Below are 25191 nucleotides of genomic sequence, written 5' to 3'. Positions count from 1 at the left end.
CAGTTCAAAAAAAGAATCCGTCCTAATTTAATGACATGCACTTTGGCAAAATGCAACTGGAAAAACTTTTGTTTTCAGAGTTTTCATTGTCCTATTGACCTAGCCTAGCAACCATGTTGTTTTTATCTGTTATCCTGTTTTGAATATTTTGACAAAATAATCTTCTTAGTAGATTTTTCCAGAGCTGTTTTGAATGTACTGTTTTTGGACATACATCATAAATTTGAGTGAAAATTTCCTGTAGCGTATTAATTTATGATTCATTCAGCGGTGTGTCCTTAGGGATGGTAATGTCATTCAGTTAGTCATCCACCACTGAGGTCCAAACTAAAATATCTCAGCAACTATTGAATGAATTACCATGACATTTGGTACAGATGTTCATGTTCTTCACAGGGTGTTTCTTAATGACTTTGGGGATGGGGACTTTTTCTCTAGCATCACCATTAGGTTGACATTCTTGTTTTTGAGTGAAATACTGTCACAACTATTTGATGGATTGCCTTGAAATTTGCTACAAATATTCACAATCCCTAGAGGATAAACTCTATTGACTTTGGTGATCCCCTGATCCCCTAGTTTTGGATGTTGTTTCTATCAGTTATAATAAGTTGTACTAAAGTAATTGCTGAGATCTGAGAATATGGCGATGTTGCTACAGTACAACAATGGGGCAAGAAACACGAGTGGTCAGACAATCAGACAGCTTGTAAACATTATAACCAATAAAAACCTATGAAAATGAGATCCAGGTTGTAATAAAACATAATTATGTTTTAAACCTACAGTTTTTAAAGCCACTGTGTAGAAACTTGTGACTTGTGACAACATGCGATTATCTCACAAAGTACTCTATGGCATATCTAGATCCATGAGATGACTACCACTGTGGGACGCCAAAGTCAGACATTTCCCCACTCTATACATAGTGTCTTTAATATTTTTATTTATCTGATGTTTGAATTTTGTGCAGAGATCTATGCAAACATTTGATCAAATCCATTAAAACTGTAGTTGATGCAATTGTTAATGTTTTAGAACAGGTTGTTTCTAAAGCACTCAGCAGCATGAGAGACTGTAAACTTACCATTCACCTCGATATTAGATTTGAAACATTGGTACCAGTACACCTCCACAGTCTTTCTCCTTTCAGCTCCTTACCTCAGTCTTTACTGACCAGACTTTGACGACTCCATATCTTATGTGTTTAAGTGCACTACATTCTGCTGCTATTCAGTATTAAACAATGCAGTCTGCTGAAAATTGATGCGTAGAAGTGATGGTTTGTCTAGCAAAGCGAGGGTGTTGTTTTGATTCCTGAATGGGTTCAGGGGAATTGGGGTGCTTTTATTGTCTGATGATGTTCAATCCCTAACATGTGGAGTAAAAGGCTGCTCTCCAAGCTGCTCCCGCTACTCTCCCTGCCCTTAAGTCTTTCACCAGCCTCTCCACTAGTTGACCTTGGATTGTTCTCTGTCCAACTATTGATTCACTCAAACACTCAAAACTTCTCCCAGATGCACAAACAACCTCTGCCCTTCGGCACCTCAAATGTGTTCTTCAATCAATGCCATTAGGGAGGCAGGGAAAGTAGTTTGGTGTCAGATGGATTTTATTTGACAGAATATATTTTTCACGCCATCTAGTGCTGCCCAGTGCGGTTCTGCTGAGTACCTGTTGTGTTCTGTTAACAGTAATGCCTACCATTGAGAAGCTGCTGAATGCTGACTGGAAGGAGAAACTTCTGGATAAAAGCACAGTGGGGGCAGGACAACTGAAAGGTCAGCTTTCAGACACCTTTACACCATTTAAACCTCTCTCTCCAGCACATTACCATTAGATTTTGCCTTCTTTTTCTGTTTGCCGTGATCACAGTTTGCTTCATTGATTGAAAAATGTTATATAAAACACACAATTCAAAGGCAATGCCTAGGTGCATGCAGTAATTTGGTACACCACTAGTTTGAGAATTTTGCAGTCAAAATTGTTGGTTTTATCTTCCATTTCTTCTAAAATTAGGGGAGGTTGGCCCAAAAACAAAGAAACTAACAAAAAAGCATATATAGCATAAGTCTTGCTTAGCCAAATTTTATATATATATTGAATTAAAACAAAATAGAAGGAAAGCTTCCATCCTTATAATCTTTCTACTATCTCATCTAAATTGTATTGATATAATAGATGATGACTAGTTTTTGTTTTTTTAAAGGGGATAATAGAAACATTTTTGAAAAACTTAACACTGTGTAAAGGGGGGCATAACAAAAACTTAAAAATTGCAATTTCTGACCCCTCTAGGTACCCCAGAGTCTCTGGCAGAGAAGGAGCTCCAGTTGTTGATGATGATCAACCAGCTGAGCGGTCTGAGGGAACAGCTACTGGGAGCCCATTCAGAGCAGAGGAACATGGCTGCCCTGCTGCTGGAGAAACAGCAGCAGCAGATGGAGCTTGCTCGACAGCAGCAGGAACAGGTACTGTAACACTCAGAGGTGTCAAATCACTGAGCGCGATCAGTCATAATACCAAAACCTACAAATATTCAACTTTCAGTGATAAAATGTGTAAATGTTTTAGACATTACTTCTGGATAGATTTCTAGGTTTGTACTTTTATCTTGATGTAAATTATATAATGTGGCTAACTAAAAGTCCCCTCTGTGTATTTGCTTTTTCACTACACATAAACAACTGTGTCTAGGCAAATCAGACAGATAACATTTCAAAGTTATCTTTGTTTGAGATGTCATCTGGTTGTGTTTTGTAATTCACTCATGCATGAGAAGTGTATGGGTTTGGAGGGAGACTAAAAACAACAGAGAGGCAAAACAACTGCCTTCGAAGTAGAGAGGATCTATTGTGTGTTTTTTTTTCTTCTTTATTTTTAATATAGAAACAAATAAATGTAACTTTTTGCATCTTTTGTTCTGTTTGTCACTCTCACACTCTCTCCTCATATCGCTCTTGGATTAGGGTTAAGAGGAAAGAAAGTCATCATAACTTAACATTTTAATGACATAATATTCATGTAAATGTCTATGACCTTAGAAGATATTCCAAACCTTCATGCTTGTGTTAAAGTGGAACTCCACCAGTTTTACTCAAGTGATGTCACTTGAGTCAGCATTGGTTGGGGATGAAGACTACAAGTTGGAAAATGAAGTAATCTGGGGGTGTGGAGTTAGAAAGAAGTGAGGTCATCTCTGCTGGAGGCTAGCAGCTCCAGGCTACATTAGCCACTACTGGCATTACACACCTGAATCTCTGACCAAAATGTCAGGGGGTGAGTTACATCGTAGGTGATGTAGGTGCTACATTTTGTGACGGAATAAAGCATGGAAGACAACATCTCTGGTTCTGCTACATCGATTTTGGTTGTTCTTTATCTAAATGCAGATAATGTTCTTGACTTACTAAAAAGGTTCCTGGGTTCCTGAAGAAGTTCCTAAGGTTGAAAAGGGCCTTAAGATGAAAATTAGGTTCACTTTGAATGCTAATGGTACAAGATCAGTTAAAGCATGTTCAACAATGCTATTTATGTTTACAACACAATACTATGAACACAATGCATGCTTATTCTTGCCTTAAGATCAGTTTAGTAAAAAACTGTGTCCCTCTGGTGCAGTTCAGGTTGACTGCAATGTTTGTAAGTTTAACCGGGTTTATGTTATTAAGTATTAAACTAAAAAGGATTAATCATCTTGTCTCCTTTAAATATAAATGTACTGCTACATTTTAAATCTGTATTTTGTAAATGCTGCAGTGTGATTGCACTATATATTGAAAATGATTCACACATTTTGCAGTTTAAGGCTGAGTTCCTGAGTGAGGCCCTGATCATGGTCACCTACACAGTGTGCAGTAGTGACTGTGTGTCATATACATGCAATGTGTGAGTGAGAATATTGTGTCTTTTGTCTCAGATTGCCAAGCAGCAGCAGCAGTTGATCCAGCAGCAGCACAAGATAAACCTGCTTCAGCAGCAGATTCAGGTCAGCTCCTCTCAAGACCATCAGATGCTCTTACATACACACACAGCCAGCAGCGTACTTCCATATGTCCTCATCATAAGCCAGAAACCTATCTGTGCTTAAGAATGCCCAGGTTAGAACTACTATGTAAGTTGGATTTGTTCTGCCTCGTCCCAGCAGGTGAACATGCCCTATGTGATGATCCCGGCTTTCCACCCCAACACCCAGCCCCTCTCGGTCACCTCTGACCCCCAGATGACCTTGCCACTGCAACCAATCCCCTGCAAGCCAGGTGAGTCATCAAGCTAGCAGACAGGTTTCAGCGTAATCCATTGTTGGAATGGAAGCAATAAAAAGTTTAATCAAATTAAATAAATGTAAACTTAAAAAATATTCCATGCAACATACAGCAGTGGATATCAGAACTCTGGACACATTTCATATTGTGTATTTTCTGTGGTCTAATGTAAAAGATTTAGGTGTTTCTTTTTTGATACAGTTTTTGTAGCAGCACACTGTTAAATCAAAGCTGGAGACTGCTTGGTGTGGGCCTATTTTTCAGGTACCACTGAGGTCATGAAATATGATTCAGAAAGGTCCATTTGAGTAATAGATCCATGATTTATAAAGCTTATCAGACACCAAAACACCGCACAATAGCTTATAATACTAGAAGGAAGGACTTGACAACTCTGGAAAATGATAACAGTGACAATCATTGTATCTTTTGTTGCGAGGTACATAAGGTTCTGTCATTTTCCATTGCGGCAAAAGTTGAGCCAGGTTCAGCTTTTTTATTGGACAATCTTGCAAATATTTGTATGAGTTACAATGGATTCCAATAGAGACAACTTTCAACTGTGGAGAAAAAGTATCAAAACATCCAGAGAATCTATCCACGGTCGCCTCTGTATGCACCTAAAATCTGTTGAATTCTGATGGGATCAATCATTCTTTCAGTTTGTCTTTATTATTAATGTGGTCTTTTAAATAATGTTCCAAGGTTTCTTTCCACCAGGCCTTTAGTGCTGGAAACATCAGGGCTTTGTCAGCTCTTTCATGGCCAGTTCTTACATACCCCGTTGTGAAGGAAGAATGAACACTCAACTTATCTGACAATAACTGTGTGCTTTGAAGGCCAGAAACCTTGTGCTGAAAAGTTGTCACCATCAATAGAGCTGCATGAGTTGCCATCCTTGCTCATCAGCTTCTCTCTCAAGTGTTTTTCAAGAGAAACTTAAGTATATTTATGCAATTCACTTGAAGGTCTATTTTATGTAAAATGGAAAGACATCAGTGAGATACAAATGGAGACATCAGTTCAACAGTATGGTTCATAGTACCTTTCACACACTTATGCTTGTACAGTTCACAGGCTATAGAGGACACAGCTTAGAAAGCCACAAAGAAAGCTGTCTTCCTTTCAAAAGTCTTAAAAGCTGTGTTCATGGGTGACCTTGTCTTCTCTATCTTTTCAAACCTAAAAGACACAAGGCCAGTCTTTTAAACTTTATAGGCGGAATTTAAGGATAGCCATTCATTTGCTGTCTTTATTTCAAGAAATGTGTGTGAGTGTTTTTATAATGTTTTGACAGATTAATGTAAACAAGACAAGGTCAAAACCTAGTATAAGGCTGGACTGTGTATGAAACACTAGAGTGCTGGAGGTTTATTTATTTTTATTTTATTTTATTTAATCAGGCAGTCTCATTGAGATGAAGATCTCTTTTCCCAAGAGAGACCTGAGAATAAGAAACATTCATAAGACAAGAACACAATCAGCATACAGAAACAGCACACAAAAAACAAGGAATTAATAAAAATGGTTACAAGAATCATAAACAAACATCTGATAATGAAGCTTTAAAATCTCCAAGGAGAATGTAAGACTCAAGTTTGAGGGCAGTTTGCAATTCATTCCATTTAAAAAGTGCATAATACCTGAAACCAGTTTTGCCGACATTAGTGCGAACATGAGGGATATCTGAGGTTAAGTAGTTGCTGGATTGTGTGCTTTAGTTACAAGATTCGAATGAGAGAAGAGATGTGAGGTAGTTTGGAAGCTTTATAGATGAATAACATGAGATGGTTATTTCTTCTTGTCTGTAAAGAAGTCCAACCAACCTTGATACAGAGAACAATGATGAGTACAAAATGTGTCATTAGTGATAAAGCATAATGCACTATGATGACACAGGGTTTACTGCTGAAGTGTTGATGGAGCAGCATGACAATACAGAATATCTCCATAGTCAAGGACAGACATGAAGGTTATCTGCACAATAGTCTTTCAGTTGGAAGAAGACAGACATCCTTTAATTCTATACAAGAAGCCTAGTTTGATTTTTAATTTCCGAGTCAAATGTTGAATCTGGAAGGATAGTCTGCTGTAAAGCCAAATCCCTAAGTATTTGTATGACTCAGCAAGAGTAATATGGGTGCCATTTAAAGTTTTAATGGCAGGATAGTCAGAGTCACTGGTGGAGGTGGAGAATACCATGTACTTCTGCATTTAAAACTAGTCTGTGATTAAGGAGTGATAATTGGAATGCGTCAAAGGCAGATTGAAGACGAGTCAGGGCCTGGGCTGGGGTGGAGCCGGGGGCATATAAAATTGCATCATTTCCCCAAAAATGGACATTAAAGTATTGATTAGGGAGAATTATGTTATTTATGTGTAATGTAAACAGTAATGGACCAAGATTTGAAGTTTACCAGAACATACTCAACTTTGCAGAGCAGTTCACTGGATGCATGACATGTTTACTATGAACTCGCTGCCGTCACAGAAACAGGGCGCCATATTGGTTTGATGCAAATGGTCACTCACGACCAATGAGAAGCGCATTCTCTTTTTGGGTAGTGGTACATAACATGACAGACTGAAGGATAACAGAGCAGCCATACAAATCGCTCTGTCTCTCCAACAGGTATGATATCACCGCAGTATACCCAAATTCTGTACGTACTTTTTGAATGCATTCACCTAAAGAGTAGAGATTACATCTCAAAAATGCAAATATAACTGGCAAGACAGTGAATGACGGTGTTGTTCACTGTATAGTGTGTTTATGTACTTTTTATGTGTGTTGTTTAAGGGGTGTTAACAGAAAGTAAAGCCCTCTGGATTAAACACAAAAAACTTTTATTTCATACAAATCGCCCTGTCTTTATAGTCTAACCTGTAATATTTCTCTCCCATAGACTGAATTGATTCTCAAATATACGGAACAAAGCGCATCCCATACCAGTTCAATACGGAACACGTCTTTTAGTTTCCAATTACAGGACAATTTTATATTTTACGGGATGGGTGGCAACCCTAAGTGGGCCTTACCTGGATGACAAGCAAAGATGACTCCTTTGTTGTTGTGCTAATGTTAACGTAAGGCAGTTCCATTTTACAAAGTCAGAAAACGACTTTATTTTTATGCAAGGTTTGCACTCAGTCCATTACTTTCAGATGGTTTGGTGTTCAGCATGGTCAGCTAGTTTTCCCCGTTTACATTAATGAAGAGAACAACAATAGTCTAGTTTACTGATAGGGCAAGGCATGCTCGTCACAGCTTGTTGTGCTTATATACTGTGAATTAAGGTTGGGATATATAATGATATAGAGTTTTTGCAATGCTGTTCCGTTTATATCGTAGTTGTTATGCCTTTATTATCTTAAGTAGCAGTCCACCATTGCGTCATGGTAATATTAGATTTACAATTTAATTAGTGATGAAAAATCTTGATTTGTCATTTGTTGTTAAATTCACTGGACCAGTAAAAATAAATAAGTGAATAAAGGTAAAACCTGCTGGAATGTCCTGTAATATAGCAGGAGCTGAGTTTTAAAAATGCATTTGATTATATTACTATTATATGGTTATATTACATAACGTATATGATTATATATTTCATAAAATGGTATTTATTCATTTGAAATGGGCACTTTCGGTCGGCATAATCCTTCCACGATGTGGCGGGCGCTTGGTATAACCTGATATGCCACTTCCTGTGTTAAACAGTGATGCTTCACTAGGAGCAGCTTGTGCTCAGGCCCAAACAACACCAGTAACAACTAGCAGTGACACCCTCAGCACATGTAGTTCTAAACCAATATAATGATTAAAGACAAACATACTAACTAATGATGTCTGTACAAAGTTAACTAAATGTGTCCACTTCAAAAATAAACACATGCACTGTCAAAATGCTAAATAAACCATTAATATACTGTATGAAACTAAGCAATATGGTGTGTCATATATCTGTTTCCTGATGTATTGGCATTGTGAATGTTGGTCAAAGTAAACTGAGTAAAAAGCGTAAGTAAACTATGAAGTCACTGACATTTCAACCGACTGTGTGTCGTTATCACAGTTACTTACTGTTCGCTCACTAGCTAACCAAACTTTGTGTCCCATAGCAGCAAGAGTGACCATGCTCTGACACTACTGAGAAAGAAAACATTGGTAGCTGATTGTTGATTCAGTACATTTGAATCTTTGTCTCCACATCTGAGCTTCTACTACTTTTTCATACAGAACATTTGATGTTTTTCACAGCCGTGGACTATCCCATGCAGCTGCTGCCCAACCCTAACCCCACCCCTCTCAAGAGGAGCAGTGGCTCTTTCCGACAGGTATGATATCACCGAAGTATACTGTTAGTGTGTCAGACTTATACTTACTTATATGTTCATTGTAAAAAACTTGTTTCCCAAGTTCTGTCCATACATTTTTAATGCAGTTATTCATATTGTGGAGATTTTATCTCCAAAATGCAAATATAACTGACAAGACGTCAGTTATGGTATAGTGTGTTTATGTGTGTGGTTTAAGGGGCGTTACAGAAAGTGAAGCCCTCTGGATTAAACAGTTAAAACTGTTATGCTATTTGGGATGCTGAAAAGCTTTTTGAATACACCACACCCTCTGTTGTGTGTGGTATAGGTGTGTATATGTGTTGCCAGTGTGTGTATGTAGTGTGAACTGTATTTGCACTGCTGGTTCTTAAGCAGAGATAGACCAACGCAGCTTAAATAAACAAAAGGGAAGAGAGGATGAGGTGAACGTGAAGACAAAAGAACAGAAATGCTACAAAGGTGTGACAGATGTGCTCCAACATGCCAAATCTGCCGTGCATAGCCGGAATACATGCACACCCTCGCCCTTTGCGGCTACGCCTGAACGTGTAGCCCCACCTCTGCTCATCTGCTCTCACTGTGTGTTTTTAGGAAGCCAGTCAGCCCTTGAACCTGACCTCCAAGCCAAAAGGGCTGGAGCTGGGGAAAACACCCAGTCCGCAGAGCATGGAGCTGGGATCACTGGCACTGCAGGGGGCCTACAGAACCAGAGATCTCCAGAGAGAGGTGTCCCACAGCCCACCACGATCTGCTCTGAGTGAGTTATAGTGACGGTTGCACAGTTGTGATAGATAGTGGGAATCCTGTTGCATCCTCTCATCTAAGATACTTGAATCAAAGCTTTCGGTAAAACTGCCTCTTTCATGCTTAGACAACTTTTTCTTAAAGCTACCCTGTGATGTTTTTGACCACTAGTAGTGCTATAGAGCAGTGTTGAGTGCAAGTGGGCTCCCATTTTGTTAGTTTCTTGGTGCAGGCACACATATGCAGGTGGTGTGATATGCAGGCCAGCGGATTCACTCCATTCCAATGATCATGAGTTGGTTGCAGTTACGCACCAACAATTGTAGCAATGTGCCAACAAAGGCAGGATGAAGAAGTCGGCTAGCTACTAAACCTTGATGTAAACAACTTAGGTTTTAAATTCTTCTAAAAATCGGCTATGCAAATGTTTTATGAGGGAAGAAATGCATTTAGTATGTGTAATATACCTCAAGGATTTACAGTTTGCTGAGAGACACTTAATGTGAATGTAGCACTGGGCAGAAAACATAGTTAAATTCAAAGCAGGAATTGTCTGTTATCACTTTAAATATTATAAATATTTTATTTTAAATAAAATAATGTTCAAAAACATTATAAACAGGGAAGAATAAGGGGCAAAGCAAAGTCAGAGGCTGAAATTCATTGTTGCTTTTAATATTAAAATTTTTCTCAATAAGATGTTATAACAATATATAACTTTGTCATTTCCACCTGCAGGATATGAAGCTAATCATCATCTGCGGGTGAAGGAGATAGTTTATATATCTGTGATGTGTTTCTAGGAGAAGACTTCAGATGACAGCTGACACTTAACCATTTTCTGGCTTATTTTTGTTCCTTTTCATCAGGTTTCCTTGGAGACGGCGATGTGGTCACCCAGGCCATCCATGATGCCCAGCAGCTCCTGCGGAACCACAGCACCGGAGGGCGAGAGAGGGAGAGAGACAGAGACAGAGAGAGAGACTCAGTTGGAAAAATGGTGAGCTGATATCCAAACTGCGTAATCCACATACAGGCACAAAGTCACAAGGTTGTTTGTCTGGAGCCCGTATCATTCATACACCCACATAAATATAATAGCAGATTTACATGGCGTCTAATGTTGCACAGTTTTACATAGAAGTCACAACAATAATCTTGCTGGGTCTGATCATAACATTTCCATAACACATCCACCTCGGCACAAAACTGAGTTGAATGCCATACGATTAGCTTAAAGACTACAGTAGTGCAACATAAATGCCCGAAAAACTAAATGCATGTTTTGTTCACTCTCTCACTCTTACTTGAGGCTTCTTCACTATTTTTTTTTTATTTTCTGTGTGGTTTTGGCCAGAATTCATCTCACCTTTTCTCTGCAGCTGTCCCTTACTGCTGCAGGCTTCCACCTTTACCATAGCTAACGTGGCTAATTTTTACCATGGCTAACTTAGCTAATTATAAAAGTCCTAGTGTTTGTTGATTTGGACTACCAGATTTACATAATATCAGACATGTCTTAAACTATCAAAGGTCTTACTTGAACGGTTACACAAATAAACCTAGCCTAAAGCTATTTTTACCATAAAATTTAATACTAGTGCATTCATTTAGAACTGAAAACAAAACCCTGTGTCACAGATGTCCAGTTACTTATAGTTAATCCACACTTGTCAGCCAAAATCCAAATGAAGAATTCTCAAGTGCCATGGTATAAATGCGTGTAACAGACACCTGTGTTTGAATGACAGAAAGCTATTACCTTAAAGATGCAGTGTGTAGAATTAAGTAGCATCTAGTGGAACAGACTTGGCAGAAATGGAGTATAAAATTCATAAGTATGTTTTAATTAGTGTATAATCACCTGAAAATAAGAATCACTGTGTTTTCATTACCTTAGAATGAGCCCATTATATTTACACAGGGAGCGAGTCATCCTCCAGAGGAAGCTGTGTTGCACCGCCATGTTTCTACAGTAGCCCAGAACAGACAAACTTGACACTGGCTCTAGAGATGGCCTTTCATGTTTTTCATGAGTTTCATGGCTACCGTAGGTTCTCCTACATGCTTGGAGGGGTGGGGGGTGGGGGTATTCAGTTGGTTGCAATCTGCAACTTCACCACTAGATGCCACTAAATATTACACACTGCACCTTTAACAGAGGAGCCCAGCAATATTATGTATTTTATGTCTGAAAAGGGATTAAACTTCCACATTTTACCAGTCACATAATTGACAGCCTGTGAAACTGAATTTTGGCTATCATGGGGCACTTAATCTCACCACTGATATTCAGAATAATGAAATTCTTTTATGACTGCTTATAAAAGACCAGTATGTCAGCAGATAATGTAAATAGCTAGAGTTACACTGTAGTGATGCAAATACACTCTTACTGAACAAACAGGACATGGGGATGTCTCTGTCTGTCTCTCTTTTTTTTTTGACCAAAAGTTAGGGGTCTAATTGGGGGTCAGAGTCAGGTTTAGGGTTTCAGGGAGTCATGCTCCTCCTGAGGATTTAACCAGCTAAAGGATATCCCAGCTGTGCTGTACTCACACACGCTCACACAAAGAAGAACATTGTTACAACTCAGTATATTAGGTGTTGCCCTCTAGACAATATTGTTAAGTAAACACTCTACAGAAAAGACAAAGAAGTTATGACACTTTTGTTTCCCTTATTAGTAATTGAAAAGGGGCTGCGTATTCAGTATCGCCTGACAAAGACGGTATCAACTGTTATTGTACTTTTGCTGAGTGCAGTCATGTGCAAAATGTCTTTGTTCAACTTACACACATCTTCAGTAGTGTAATATGGAACAAAATTAAAACTTTGCTTTCAGAAATTTTAGTTTAAATGTTTTTTTGCCCAGCAAACTCATCTTGCATCTGTGTAGATTTTGTTGTTTTAGAGAGCCATAAAAGCATCTTAAATTTAAATGTTCTTTTCATCCGGAACCCAACTGCATAAACCCTGGTGGTTCTTTTTTGTTTTGGTTCTTGTAAAAATTGTCTTCTATTCTGGTCTTGGTTTTCATTCTTTGAGGTGGCTGAAGCTTTGGTCTCAGTCTCGTCCTAGAGCAACAGCTGTTACAGCCTCACAATACCACAAAGGCCTCAGTGTGGCATTGACAGAGCCACCTGCCCTCTCTCTTTGTCCACAGTAATACTGTACTCTGTCGCTCTCCTCCTCCTCTCCTCCATTATCCTGCTCCATCTCGCCTCTGCTACTGCTTTAACACCAATACTGTTGACTGACCTATTTTGGTATTACACTCCACTGCATGCCAGGGAATAAATACTGTTTTACAGCACTTGAATGGATGAAAGATAATATGCCGATGGTGTGATAGCTTTGCAAATTCAGAGTTGCTACATTCCCATCTCTGCCTTTCTCCTTCACCTTTCCTCCCTCAGACAATAAACACCATTCTTCCTCCTCTATAGTGTTGTAATTTCCTTTCTTTGCATTTACAGCTCTGCATTTAAACAGCAGCTGATATGGCGAGTGCGCTGTTTCTTTACCTTAAATAGCACTCTATGTAACACATGCTAGCCTTGAACACACCCCTTGTACATTGGGTCATCTTTTTACTGCACTCGAAATTCAAATTGTCTCTTTGTGCTGAGTGTGAATATTTGTATGACCTTACTGCATGTCTGGCTTAATCTGTCTTTGTCTTTTTTATGTTTTTAGGAGTATAAAGATTCTCCTCGTGGTGGGAGAATTTCACACTCAGAGCGAGGTGAAGACAGACAAGCTCCGCTGTCCACTGAGGACCACCTCAGCAGTGACTCTGAGGGTAGGTGTCCTCAGCAGAGCACGTTTAATGTTGACAGTCTCATCTTCATAAATGGGAAGTAACCAGCAGCGTTCAATAGCATGTTAAAGTAAATTACTTTTCTCAGTCATGAATTTTGTAACAAGTGTCTATGTCGAAGACAGTATACTGTAGTTATCACAAAATCACAAAATGTCATAAGATATCACATTGACATTAAAATATATTCCACTGCCACCTACAGATTTAACTTCATCACATCACTAATGAGAAACGGAACAGAATAAAAGTTTCAGGTACAAGTGTGGGTGGGATAGGTGAATCATAACTGCATGTGAAATAGGATGTTTGTGGGTGAAGAGAAACTTTTCCTTTAATGAGTAAAGGTTAATAACCAAGCGAGGTAACAGAGTGACAATATTCACCAATTCTAGGGGTGTCAGAGAAAAGGTTAATAACAATAAGTCTAACACCTCTTGGAAGGAATAGAGATATATTTAAGGAGGAATGAATCCAAGCCCAGCAGCAGTTTGGTGTGGTCCTCTAACTGTAGCCTTCTTTCCTGTAGGTGCCCTGCCCGTCTCAGTCCCAGGTGGCTACGCTGAGGCCCGGCCCCCTCCCTCCTCGGGCCACATCAAGAGACCCATGAATGCCTTCATGGTGTGGGCCAAGGACGAGCGCAGGAGGATCCTGCAGGCCTTCCCTGACATGCACAACTCCTCCATCAGCAAGATCCTGGGTGAGCCCAGCACTGGGTAGGGGTGGGTTTCACTCTGTGTCTCTATTCTGAGACACAGCCTGGCACATGTGAGGGCATGAACAACCACCTGCTTCTCCCACCAGACACACACACATCCACACACACACACACACACACATGTACTGGCCTGAATCCCTTTCCTTGGACCAAACATTTACATTCCTTTCTATTGTGAAGAGCTTGTGGCTTGTGGGCAACCATGCTTCACACACATGCAGACGTGTGCACACAAATTATGCACATATAAACTTTGCTATAAACTCTACTTTAAAACATTATTTTATTTCTGATTTCTTCTAAAAAAAAATACCTCGTCCCAATCTACAGAGAATTGTTTTCTTTGATACACTCTACAGTGATGAGATCGCTGAGATCCACGTTGATGCCTGTTCTCACACCAATTACTTTACAATTGCTACCCCAGCTAATCTCACACCTCTCTGTTTGAAGATGTGTTAACCACACCTTCACCCAGAGAGCAGAAACTTAACTAATCGAATCATCTTGGGTGTGGTATAAATGAAAAAGAAAGACTAGGACAGCACTCCAGATTGACTATTTTAATAGCCACATTGTTTGGTATATATGAAAACCTGAATTCTCATGACATGTGGTGAAGCCAGTGTTAGTTTAGTCAACAAAGGTCATGATGGTAACTTTTAATTGGTAAAAGAACATGATGATGTAACATTAATGAAAGAAGTGCTATATGACGTTGTAGTAATCTAGTAATGCACTAACAACGGAAAGATTCAAAATCTATGTCAAGGGTGGATTCTTCCTTTTACAAATGAAAAGCTGAAATTCAAAGTATTGAAACACACTCTTGCTCATTTTGATGCACTTGTGGGTTTTGCTGTTAGTCTTACTTGGTCTGGTGTGCCCAGAAGCTTATGTTAGCTAACATTAGGAAAGTTTAACTAGATGTTGCTGTTACCAACATTACTGACTCAGTTTGCTGACTTAATGACCTGACTTTCAGCTGTCTTTGAATTAACTCACCTCTTTTGTGCATTTAGTTAGCTTTCCCTCATCCTCCTTGTGCCAAATGTGTCTTCGCTTTTAGGCTCCAGATGGAAGTCCATGTCCAACCAGGAAAAGCAGCCTTACTATGAGGAGCAGGCAAGGCTGAGCAGGCAGCATCTGGAGCGCTACCCCGATTACAAGTATAAACCCCGGCCCAAACGGACCTGCATCGTGGAGGGACGGAGGCTGAGGGTGGGCGAGTACAAGGCCATGATGAAGAGCCGTCGGCAGGAGCAGAGAGCAACCTACACACACAGGTAGAAAGCAACGCACGCACAGAGGCCAGCCTGCTTCACACAAGTTTGAGATAATGCGAGCGCATTTGTCCCTGGCAGACAACACTAACAATTCGCTCCATTGACAGGAGTTTGCTCTGTACCTCCACTCATTGTAGATAATGCCTGCAGCTCCCAAAGCTCTTTTTGTATTCTTGAAGACACAAACAAAAGTGCTGTATTGATACAGCAGCTGCGCTGGTTTTCAGTCTGTCCTTAACAATGAATAGCATCCATCACCATTGTTCCTTCCAACTCTTCCAACTAGTTAAATTCAAAGAGTTGGAGGTTGGAACTGTTAAAAAAGCTTGGTTTTGATTGTTGAGTGTCCTCTTTTTTTAATTTTGTTTTTCTTTGCCTCACAGATACATTCACCACATCTTTTCTCTTTTAGACTCTTTAAAAAGATAATTAAGGTCAATATCATGTCACAAAGTTTTGTTTTGTTGACAGTTGTTTACTCCAAAGGGCTTGAATGCTTGGTAACAACTAATGAGGTCAGTAGGTACTGGGAATATGATTAGTGCGATATCTGTGAGTTTTCACAGTCTAGATTGCCGTCACCACAGCTGGACCCCATGGATGTATTATTAGTGTTTCTCCTGCTGGCCTTGCCCACAAGTTTCCACTCAACCCATAGACTTTAGATTGGGATGATGTCACAGATTTCAAAATGGCTTTTCTAGGCTGGAGGAAAGTTTTACAAACAGCTTACATCATTAATGGTTGATAACTAACCCTATGTGGGCTTGCTGAAAAATAGGCATGGGAATTGTTAAGATTTTATTGATGCCAATGCCTTGATGTCATGTCTCCAGTGTTGGAGAGCACCCTCTCTGCTACACCATTAGCTCTGGGAAAAGCCATCGTATAAAAGACACTGAGTGGGCACAGGCTTTTTGAGGTGAAACAGACTGAGCATTAGGGACGGGAATCGAGAACTGGTTCCAGTTGAGAACCGGTTCCAAACTGTCCAATCTATCGGAATTGTATGCCTCTGAGCTTATCGATTCCTCTTATTGATGCCCAGGCATGTGATGTTGACGGAATGAAACAGGCGGAACTCAACTGCAAGGCCGAGTTATTTTCTTCTTATTTTCTTTTATCTTTTTCTCACCTCAGAGTTGGTTTAAGTTATTTAATGCTGCAGTGTGTGTTGGTCAGCCAGTCTTGTTGCTCAACTCCGCTAATGTTAGTCTCTGAGTGATGGCGTAGAAAGTTCACAGTATACTTCACATTCATCTGGCAAAGGTAATTATTTACTCATTAAATCAGAAAATGCCTGCAACCGCTGCCTTTTTTGAAAATAAAAGAAAGCCGAAGATAACTCTAGCGTGTGCACGCTGTAGACAGTCTGGAGGCTGCACTGCCCTCGCAGCTGAGTTCTGCCTTTTTCATTCCATCAACATCACATGCCCGGGCATGGATAAGAGGAATTGATAAGCTCAGAGGCATACAATTCTAATTGATTGGACAGTAGGGCAACATGGCTTACGTCATATTTCCTTACACAACAAGTGAAGAGAATTCAAATTTCAGTTTGACATCGCAAACTGCATTATATTAATGGTTCTGAATAGTTAGCGTGTTCTGTTCATTGGTAAAACCTCATCGTTTCTCTCATATGGAGGATAAATGTCTCTGAATATCAGCAAACTGATGTATTAACCAAAGTTATTTCATTTTATAATCTCAATGTACGCATGTCACTTTCTGTCTTTTCAGTCAAACGGAACCACAGCCAATCCACTATGCCCACAGCGATGGCCAGTACCCGGGAGGTGCCGGCTCGGTCTCTGTGGCAACCATGCCCTTTCACCCCGCATTACTGGAGCATTACCTACCACAGGCCCCGCCCGCACCGCGTCGGGCAGAGGGCCGGGCCACACCCACTTCTCTGCCCAGGGAGCGACAGAATGAAAGAGAGAGAGAACGGCCTCCGTACAGCGAAGGAGAGGAAAGCGACAGCGGAGAGAGGAGTGAAGGGGAACTGGTGCTCCTGACAGACTGAAGGGGGGAGGGGGAGTGGGGAGAGGAAAAAAATGAAAATAGAGGGAGGGGAGGCAAGGGTAGCTGAGGAGAAAGGGGTGCTCTTTGTTGACTGACAGTCAGAGGTGAAGAATGGAGGATGAACCAATGAAACAGGGAGGGACTGAGTTGTCACTGAATGAGAAAATTGCCCTTTTGTAAGGAAAAGTCATACTTACTCCCTTGTAAATTAGCTCAGTCCTCAGTGAAACCCTGCCTTACCCATACACACATAAAGGCAAGCTCTTATCTTACTCATTTCCCTTCATAGATATGTCATCAGCCGCTTTGTGTTAGAATACAGAAAGTATATTGAAGTTATAATGTAGAAGACTTATCCTTTAATCCCTGGAGCTTCTTGTTTTCCTCCCATGTTGACTTTTGGTGCACAAAATGCCTCACAGGAGTTAGACTCATTGGAGTAAGCTGTAAAAGGAACCACACAAGTTCAATAGAATCCTTGTTTATACATGTTAGTCAGCTGATGGACCTTAGAGTGGCAAGTAACTTCCCGCTAGTTAGAGCAGCAGCACTGTGATGGAGCTGAGTGTGTCATCAGTATGCAAGTACTGGCCCCTGCTGGTAAAGACTTGTTATTACTAAATGAAGAATCCCAGCAGCCCTGAATAAACATTAGCAGAGCTCCTGTCTGGGTATTTTCTTCAGATTTACTTCATATTGTCTGGATAGTGTTCCAACTAAAATTTGGCAAGTTATGACAATAAAAGTCAAATTTTATCTTGAAGTTGGCATCTTAAAGTAAAGATTGAGGGGGAAAGGGGAGATTAAAGGTTTCTCCAGCAATTTGGTATTGCACTTCCATAAAGTTTAAGGACTTGAAAGAAAGTAGTAGTAATTTACCTGATGACATCATAAGGGTAATTTTTCCAGACTTTTTCTGGTGCCATCCCTCCATAGCCACAGAAGAAATCATGCAGCCGTTTTCACAGGCTGACTAGTAAACTGAACTGAACTGTAAAAATCGCTGGAGTTCCCAGTAACGTAAAAGCAGCATTCAGGAACATTGCTCACTTTAAGCTGATATAATGTGTCTTTAAAACTGCCTCACTGAAAAAAAAAATCATGGCAGCTGTAAGCCATTGCTCCACTTTAATTTAGTGCATCTAAAGGAGAGGCCGGATCTTTAAGTGACTTCTTTGCAACAGAAGTGTGTTTGTCACCACCAGTGGAATAAATATTCCAGTTAAGGGATCTCTCAGTGCACCTAATGGTTTTCAATAAGGGTGCCCATGAAATTACAGATAATACACCGTAAATCAACAATCAAATCCTCCTCTTCCTCGTCCTCCCTCATCACACTGTTCGGTTGAGCTGTGCTGTATATGCTGTATTTGTGTGTCTATCAGTTCCCTCTCCATAGCATGGTGGGTTGACCTCAGCCTTGCCTATTTTTTTTTATACCTCTGTGTTTGCTTCTTTGAGTGTTTATTGATTGTTGTGTTGAGCACCTCCTCTCTGTGTATTCAAATGTCTGCTGTTGTTTCCTTTTGAGATACAGCCTCCTACAGCACTGCAGAACATTTCCACATACGTACATCTTTTTTTTTTTTTTTTTTACCTTTTATGTGTGAACTTTGGGGAAAAAAAGGGTAACGCTTTATTTTACAGGTCCTTTAATTTCATACTAATTTCCTGGAAATTTTCAGAGTAATTTGCAGGTATTTACCAGGTAATTTTTAGGACATTTTACAGAGAGTGGTGCAATTTGGTACAAGTTACTTTAAAAACTGAAAAAAGTGTTAAGTTGGTAAGTTGGTAAGTGCTGATCCATTGTATTTGGGGTCATAGATAGTTGTTAATTTGCAAGAATTCTCAATAAATTACACTCAATTCTTCTCAATTCTAACAGACAAAAAATATTCAGTTTTCAGTGTGCAGTTTTGTGTGTAAAACTACTTATTAGCATATTAGGTTGTTTCTTTACAACTCTATAATTAGCACTTTCCCATATACTACCAAATTACATAACCCTTTCAAATGTCCTTAGAATTAACACTTACACAGCAGCTACTTTTAGGAAATTATTGAAAAAAACTAATATGCTAACTGTTTGACCCACAAAACTACACACTGAAAACTAAGCATTTTCTGTCAGTTAATAAATGTGTGTTAACAAATTACACCACTCTATCTGTAAAATGTCCTAAAAATTAGCCATTAAATACCTGCAAATTACTCAGAAAATTTCCAGGAAATTAGTATTAAATTAAGGTACCTGTAAAATAAAGCATTACCAAAAAAAAGTGTCATTCTCTTGGAACTAGTGTCGATCTGTTTTGTTCAGCCTTGTTCCAAGATAATTACACTTTGACATTCGTTGAAAAATTTCCTGATCTTCCTGAAGCTGCGCTGGAAACAGTAGATTTAAAGACTGAAAGTGAAACTAAATTACTTATCAAATTGGGCATTTTTGCAGTGACTGGTCAATCAGTCTCATATTGGGGTTTAGGTAAAGTTCCATCTGAATATGCTACAGTATTGTCCACTTGTCATCTTTTACTTTCCTGCTCCACAGACATCCAACACAGAAGCAAATCATTCCCAATTCTGTGTGTTTCACACTAGAGAGGCAGCTGTTGTTAATTGGTAGGATGTACGTATGGTGGCTACTAAGATGGAGAAAAAGTCAAGTGATGGTTATATTGAATGTTTTGACAGCACTACCCAACGTGAACAGAATATACATTTTTGGGCAACCGAACTACTGGTCAACTTAGTAATGAGAACACAGAAACAAACTATCCATGTGCCCTATATATATCACTGGCTGTGGTGCTCATGCTAACAGCTAGCCTCCTGAGTGATATCGGGCTTAATGCAAGCACTTACCATATTATTTGATAGTAAGGCTGAATTCACTGATGGTGAGTTACTGCTGGTTGATTTAGAAATATGCCATGCTGAAAGCCAAACTTGAGGGCAATTTAAAGGCATACAATCATTTGAAAGTAATATTTGTATATTGCAAGCTCATGGACATCATACTTTGAACTATTTTTATGAGAATATAACCAACTTCTGAGTTGGAGCAACAACTTAAACTGACATTTATTTTATTTTCACTTGTGCAAAATAGGAAATCCTGAGTTCCCATAATAAACATGCTAATTAAGCTCCATGCTAACAATTTAGCCTTCTTAGCTTTAATCTTGTCCTGTAGCTAACTAGCATTTTCAAAACTTTGAAAGTTAGTTAACTTCCAAGCTCTTGAGTGGAAAGCTAAGTAATCTTAGCTTAGTCTGTAGTTTTATGTAACATAGCCTAAAAGGAAAACTAAACTATATAAAACTAGCTAGGCTACTGGTTTGGGACACTGTGTACATCCCAGATTCACTGCTCAGCGGATGAATATGTGGTTCAGTCACATAAAATAGTGCCACGTTATCTGCTACATTATCATCGGTATGTTTAGCTAATAGCTATTAGACTGTAGTATCGAACACTTCAGGCACATAGATGATTTTGTTGTGTGTGTTCTCATCACTCAATGACCAGGTTGAAGGTAGGATAATTGAACAAAAACGTACCATAATAGCACTGGGGTCAATTCAACTTTAGCTAACTGCAAGGTTGACAAATCAAAATGGCGGGAAAATAGAAATTTCAGACCTTGGGGGTTGGGGCTCATCCGGGCCTGGTCAGGGCTGTGTAGAGTAATGATGCTGGCTTTGTGTACAGAGGTGGATATCAGAGCAAAATGTTTATCTTATTTTAGTGGAGACATGCTGAGGAGTCACCGGTCGTCACCCCTGCTGATGTAAATATAGAAAGAGACTTTATTTTGTTTATAAGAGCCTGTGTAATTTAAAGGTGTACATTTCTCTATGTTTTCAGAGTTTTGTGTTTTGTTTTTTTTTTTCTTGAAAGACAATAAACTGGTTGTGTTAATTGTGTTTGGTTTTATTATGGTGTGTGTTTGAGTCAGGGTTGTGTGAATCGCTCCCTACAGGCCCTGGTTGGTTTAGTAATTATTTTGCTCCTTAATTCAGGTCTCCTAGAGAACGTTCCCACGGTAACACACCATCTCAGCTCTTTTTAGCTCATTGCAGCATTTGCACATTATATGCATGATATGCATTACAGCATATTCTTCCATGGTGTATTTTTCTTCATACATGTCAGCTGGTAATAGAAAGTAAATGCAAATTAGCATCTTGTGTAATCTGATTAATCACACACTCTTAGCTTGACAAGTGGAAATTTTAACTTGTCACACACAGCTGTAACTAATATGGCCACGTCATGAGATGATTAATGGGAGAGGAGAGAAGGAAAAACAAAGTTCTGATACACAAATCTGTTTTCAGTTTTTGGACTTTTCTCTAATCTTTGATTTTTGGTGAAATATTGGACCATTTGAACTTTTATTGAAATGAAAGCATGTGAGAAGTTTAGAGGGAAAAATCACTATTTGGTGGAGCTGTTAAGAATTCATAGACATGTGAAATGTGACCCAGACTACACACTGCCTTTTGTAAGATGTGTGATTGTGTGATTGATATTTTCACGATCATAAATAGGCCTAATAATTTTATATTATTTTATTTTAAATTTAAAGTGCTTGCTTGATTGCTATGACACATTTTTTGAAATTATGTTCCATTTCCCAAAACTCTAAACACAAATACATAACTACACACTCATCTTCAAAAACTTCAAACTTTCATGTCAAAACCAAACTCTCCACTCAAAACCATGTAATCTTACATCTAAACCAAACTTTGCCTTTAGACATCACACAAAAGCCATCAAATACACAAACACTACGAAACAGCCATTACACACTGGTGAGATCCATTCAAAACACTACTGTAAAAACCTGTTACTGCAATGAAGAATGGTGCTTATGATTTCCCTCCAGAACAACCTCTTTACATGATGAACACAACATAATGACACACTTGTATACATTTTCAAAGTTTATAATTCCTCAATGTACCGTAGTAAAATAAACTGAAAATGAGTGACAAAGTAAATGTACTGTAAAAATATACAACTGATAAAGAACGTAGAATACAGTGAAATCATTTCCATGTATTTACTACCATAAACCAATGATAAACAGTTTGAACATAAAGAATGAAATCACATGTATTCTGCCTCGGGTCTTTATAGATCCAATGTTCCAAAACAAGTGAACTGACCCACGGCCCTGTTTTCTATCAGTCCTGAGGTTTTGACTGGTGTGTGAGCAATTTCGACTCATACTGTGTGTGTTAATTGGATTCCAGCTGTGATAACTTGAGCTAATGATATTGAATGACGGTGCTTTCTAAATGAGCATGAGTGAAAACAGGGGAATAGTGTTTATAGTTTTGGGAAATGGGTCTGTCTTTTGATAGATGGCGTCATGGTTTGGGATGTTTAGATAATAGGCCCGGTTATAGTGTGTAAACGATCCGTGAAAAACTTTTATGTACTTTTACATGTACACTGTTTTCCTGGTTTAAATATTCAGGTTGTGCGGATGAGTCTCACGTTATCCAGGTTTCTGATGGTCTGTGCAGGAGTGCCTCTGACTCCTGTACGTCCCGGACAGCACCATTATCTGATTATTAGCTTTCAATGTCTTGAACACATTTATGATCCACTATTAACTCTAATTCTATTTGTTGACTATTTTTTCTTAAATCACAGTTTACAGGGCATACAGCGTAGTAAAATTAGTGAAGTAATTTGGGAATGTTTTAAAGATGATTAGTTCTGCAAAACAAAAATATATAAAAATCTGCTGGTTTCCTGTAATATTTTGTGTGGTATAAGTGTCTACTAAAAATGTACACACTGCACATGGTGACAGGAATTTCTACTGTCTCCTGCAACAGAAATTCAAATCCTATTGCAGCATAGCATATTTGGTGTATAGTAATATTTAGGGAAGTGTATATTTTTTGTCTTGAACAGTTTTTCCTGAACTTTTGACTCTGCTGAGGAGCTGCTGTGGTTGGCATTCATCAAATTCACCACCTGTTGACGTCAGAAATATGCTATTTATCAATGAAACTGAGTTGGAGATGTTTATTTTACTGTTTCATTTGACTTTAGCCACATAGTGACATGACAGATGATGCCCTCACTGTTCTCACAACGGAGCTCAAAGCTTCATGCAGGCCTGCATGTGTGTGTCTGACAGGATATCCCCCAACAGAGGTTTTCTCTTTCCTTCCTTTGTCAGGGCCAAGGCACAGGGTTAGCTCACAGACAGAAACAAACAGAAACTTGAGTGTCAACAGAAAAAAAAAACTATTATAGGTAGATTTTGTTTCCCTGTACTTTTGAGACCAGATAAATAAAAAACACACTTTTTTTTTTTTTTTTAAATCATTTTATACATTTTAATGGAAATATTTACTGACAACTATTAAATAAGTGTTCTTGCCAATCCTACAGAGGAGTGAAGGATCACTGTACAGTAAGCTTTTCACAGTATTTCTTACAGTATTTACATCCTCCATCTTCACTGGCCTTACACATTGACACAGCCTCTCTTTCATCAGTGGATGAATACATTTACAAAGTCACATCTGCAAGTCAAAGCATTTACAAAAAGTAAATATCAGCATACAAAGGAAAAAAAATCAGTTATCTGTACAGTGTTTCTTAAAATTAAGTCAAGTTAGTACATTCACACACAAAAATAGTTAATCTCAAGTGAACTGCAATGCAAACTCTCTGAAGCTAACCATTTTGGTACGATTAGAAGACAACAAAAGAAAAAAAGATGTGAAATGAAATGTTAGATTTACTCAATAAATAAACCCTGTTTAAAACTGCCTTTAAACACCCTAAAAGGCCCAACATAAAAAGACTGAAATCTTCGACAGCCAGCATGGAACAGGAAATTTAGACAAATAAAATGTATGCATTGGTCTTTAAATAGGGGATGTTTTGAGTCACTTCATTGAATGTCCACACCCATATCTTGTTTGGTTCATTGCCACCTTACCCAGTGTGTAATGAGAAAATTGTCAACAAAGTCATCTTTGTGTCTAGTAAAGTGAACAATAAGAAATATCAATTATTCAAAGTATAAAAATATTTAAAACCTACCTATTCAGTGATCTGCAGATCCACAACTTCTGACACCAAAAAATATCATATATAACTTCATTGTCAGCGCAGTCAACAGTGCAAAAACTTTACAGCTAACTTAAGCTAACATTCTGGTAAACAAAATAAGTTAAAATAAGTCTGCCTATGGATACTTCAAGGGCCAATCAGTAACTTTTTCAACCATGTACATTTTAGGTGTATCCAAATACCTGACATTACAGGTACATTACTGATGTACAAGATAAAAAAAACATTAAACGTCACAAGAAATTATTCATGGCTTTAGCACGTTCTTGCCTTGGAAACAGCAGTTTGACAAAGCAATCGTAACTCAAGCTCCACTTACTAGCTTTTTGCTAGACAATAGATGTCGACAGATCCATCTCCATCAAAACTGAGCAAATACTAGTGTCGAAGACTGTGTGATGAGGCTGAAACCTCCTGAAAAAGCTAGTAAGTGGACCTTGAGTTGAAATCGTTTTGTCAAATTAGTGACAGGTTTAGTTTGTGTATTTAAAGAATGACTTAACACCTACTGAAAATATTGTCTTTGCTGACCTCTACTGGTTTAACTTCTCACCCTGCTGCAGTGATGTAGATGATGAACTCCAGGGTGTCAGTACACTGTGACATCACTGTTGGCTAAGGTTACAGATGCAGGGTGGTGCAAAAGGTCTGAAACTTTCAACCAGTGAATGCAGTTACAAACAGCTTTCAAGCCTCTTTAAAGAACAGTCAATCATTTTGAGAGCGATAGTTCCAGGCTTATGTTTTGGTTTTTGATGGTGGGGGCTACATTTGATCACGGATTGTGCCTTTAACATACTGTATGATTATGTGTGTCAGCATTTCTTTCAGAGTAGGGTAACTTTCCCAAAGATAGTGCAATAATAAGGG

General features: G+C 38.9%; 1 protein-coding gene across 4 annotated transcripts in view; it reads left to right on the top strand.

The window, feature by feature from the left end:
* Positions 1 to 18834, top strand: part of LOC121894731 (transcription factor SOX-13-like) — a 46236-nt gene extending 27402 nt beyond the window's left edge. For 3 of the 4 annotated variants that reach the window (XM_042407539.1, XM_042407537.1, XM_042407540.1), the window contains 11 exons: positions 1695 to 1781; positions 2299 to 2471; positions 3920 to 3988; positions 4145 to 4259; positions 8524 to 8600; positions 9195 to 9360; positions 10217 to 10347; positions 13047 to 13152; positions 13700 to 13870; positions 14958 to 15174; positions 16918 to 18834. In XM_042407539.1, the coding sequence (XP_042263473.1) occupies positions 1695 to 1781; positions 2299 to 2471; positions 3920 to 3988; positions 4145 to 4259; positions 8524 to 8600; positions 9195 to 9360; positions 10217 to 10347; positions 13047 to 13152; positions 13700 to 13870; positions 14958 to 15174; positions 16918 to 17203 (1598 nt within the window). In that variant the 3' untranslated portion in view covers positions 17204 to 18834. The remainder of the gene's footprint in view (positions 1 to 1694; positions 1782 to 2298; positions 2472 to 3919; positions 3989 to 4144; positions 4260 to 8523; positions 8601 to 9194; positions 9361 to 10216; positions 10348 to 13046; positions 13153 to 13699; positions 13871 to 14957; positions 15175 to 16917) is intronic. The other variant, XM_042407541.1, reaches the window with a different exon arrangement.
* Positions 18835 to 25191: the final 6357 nt, after the last annotated feature.

This window comes from Thunnus maccoyii, chromosome 3 (genome assembly GCF_910596095.1).
Source record: "Thunnus maccoyii chromosome 3, fThuMac1.1, whole genome shotgun sequence".
Taxonomy (NCBI): Eukaryota; Metazoa; Chordata; class Actinopteri; order Scombriformes; family Scombridae; genus Thunnus; species Thunnus maccoyii.
The sequence above is the reverse complement of the archived record's forward strand: the minus strand, read 5'-3'. Positions and strand labels throughout refer to the sequence as shown.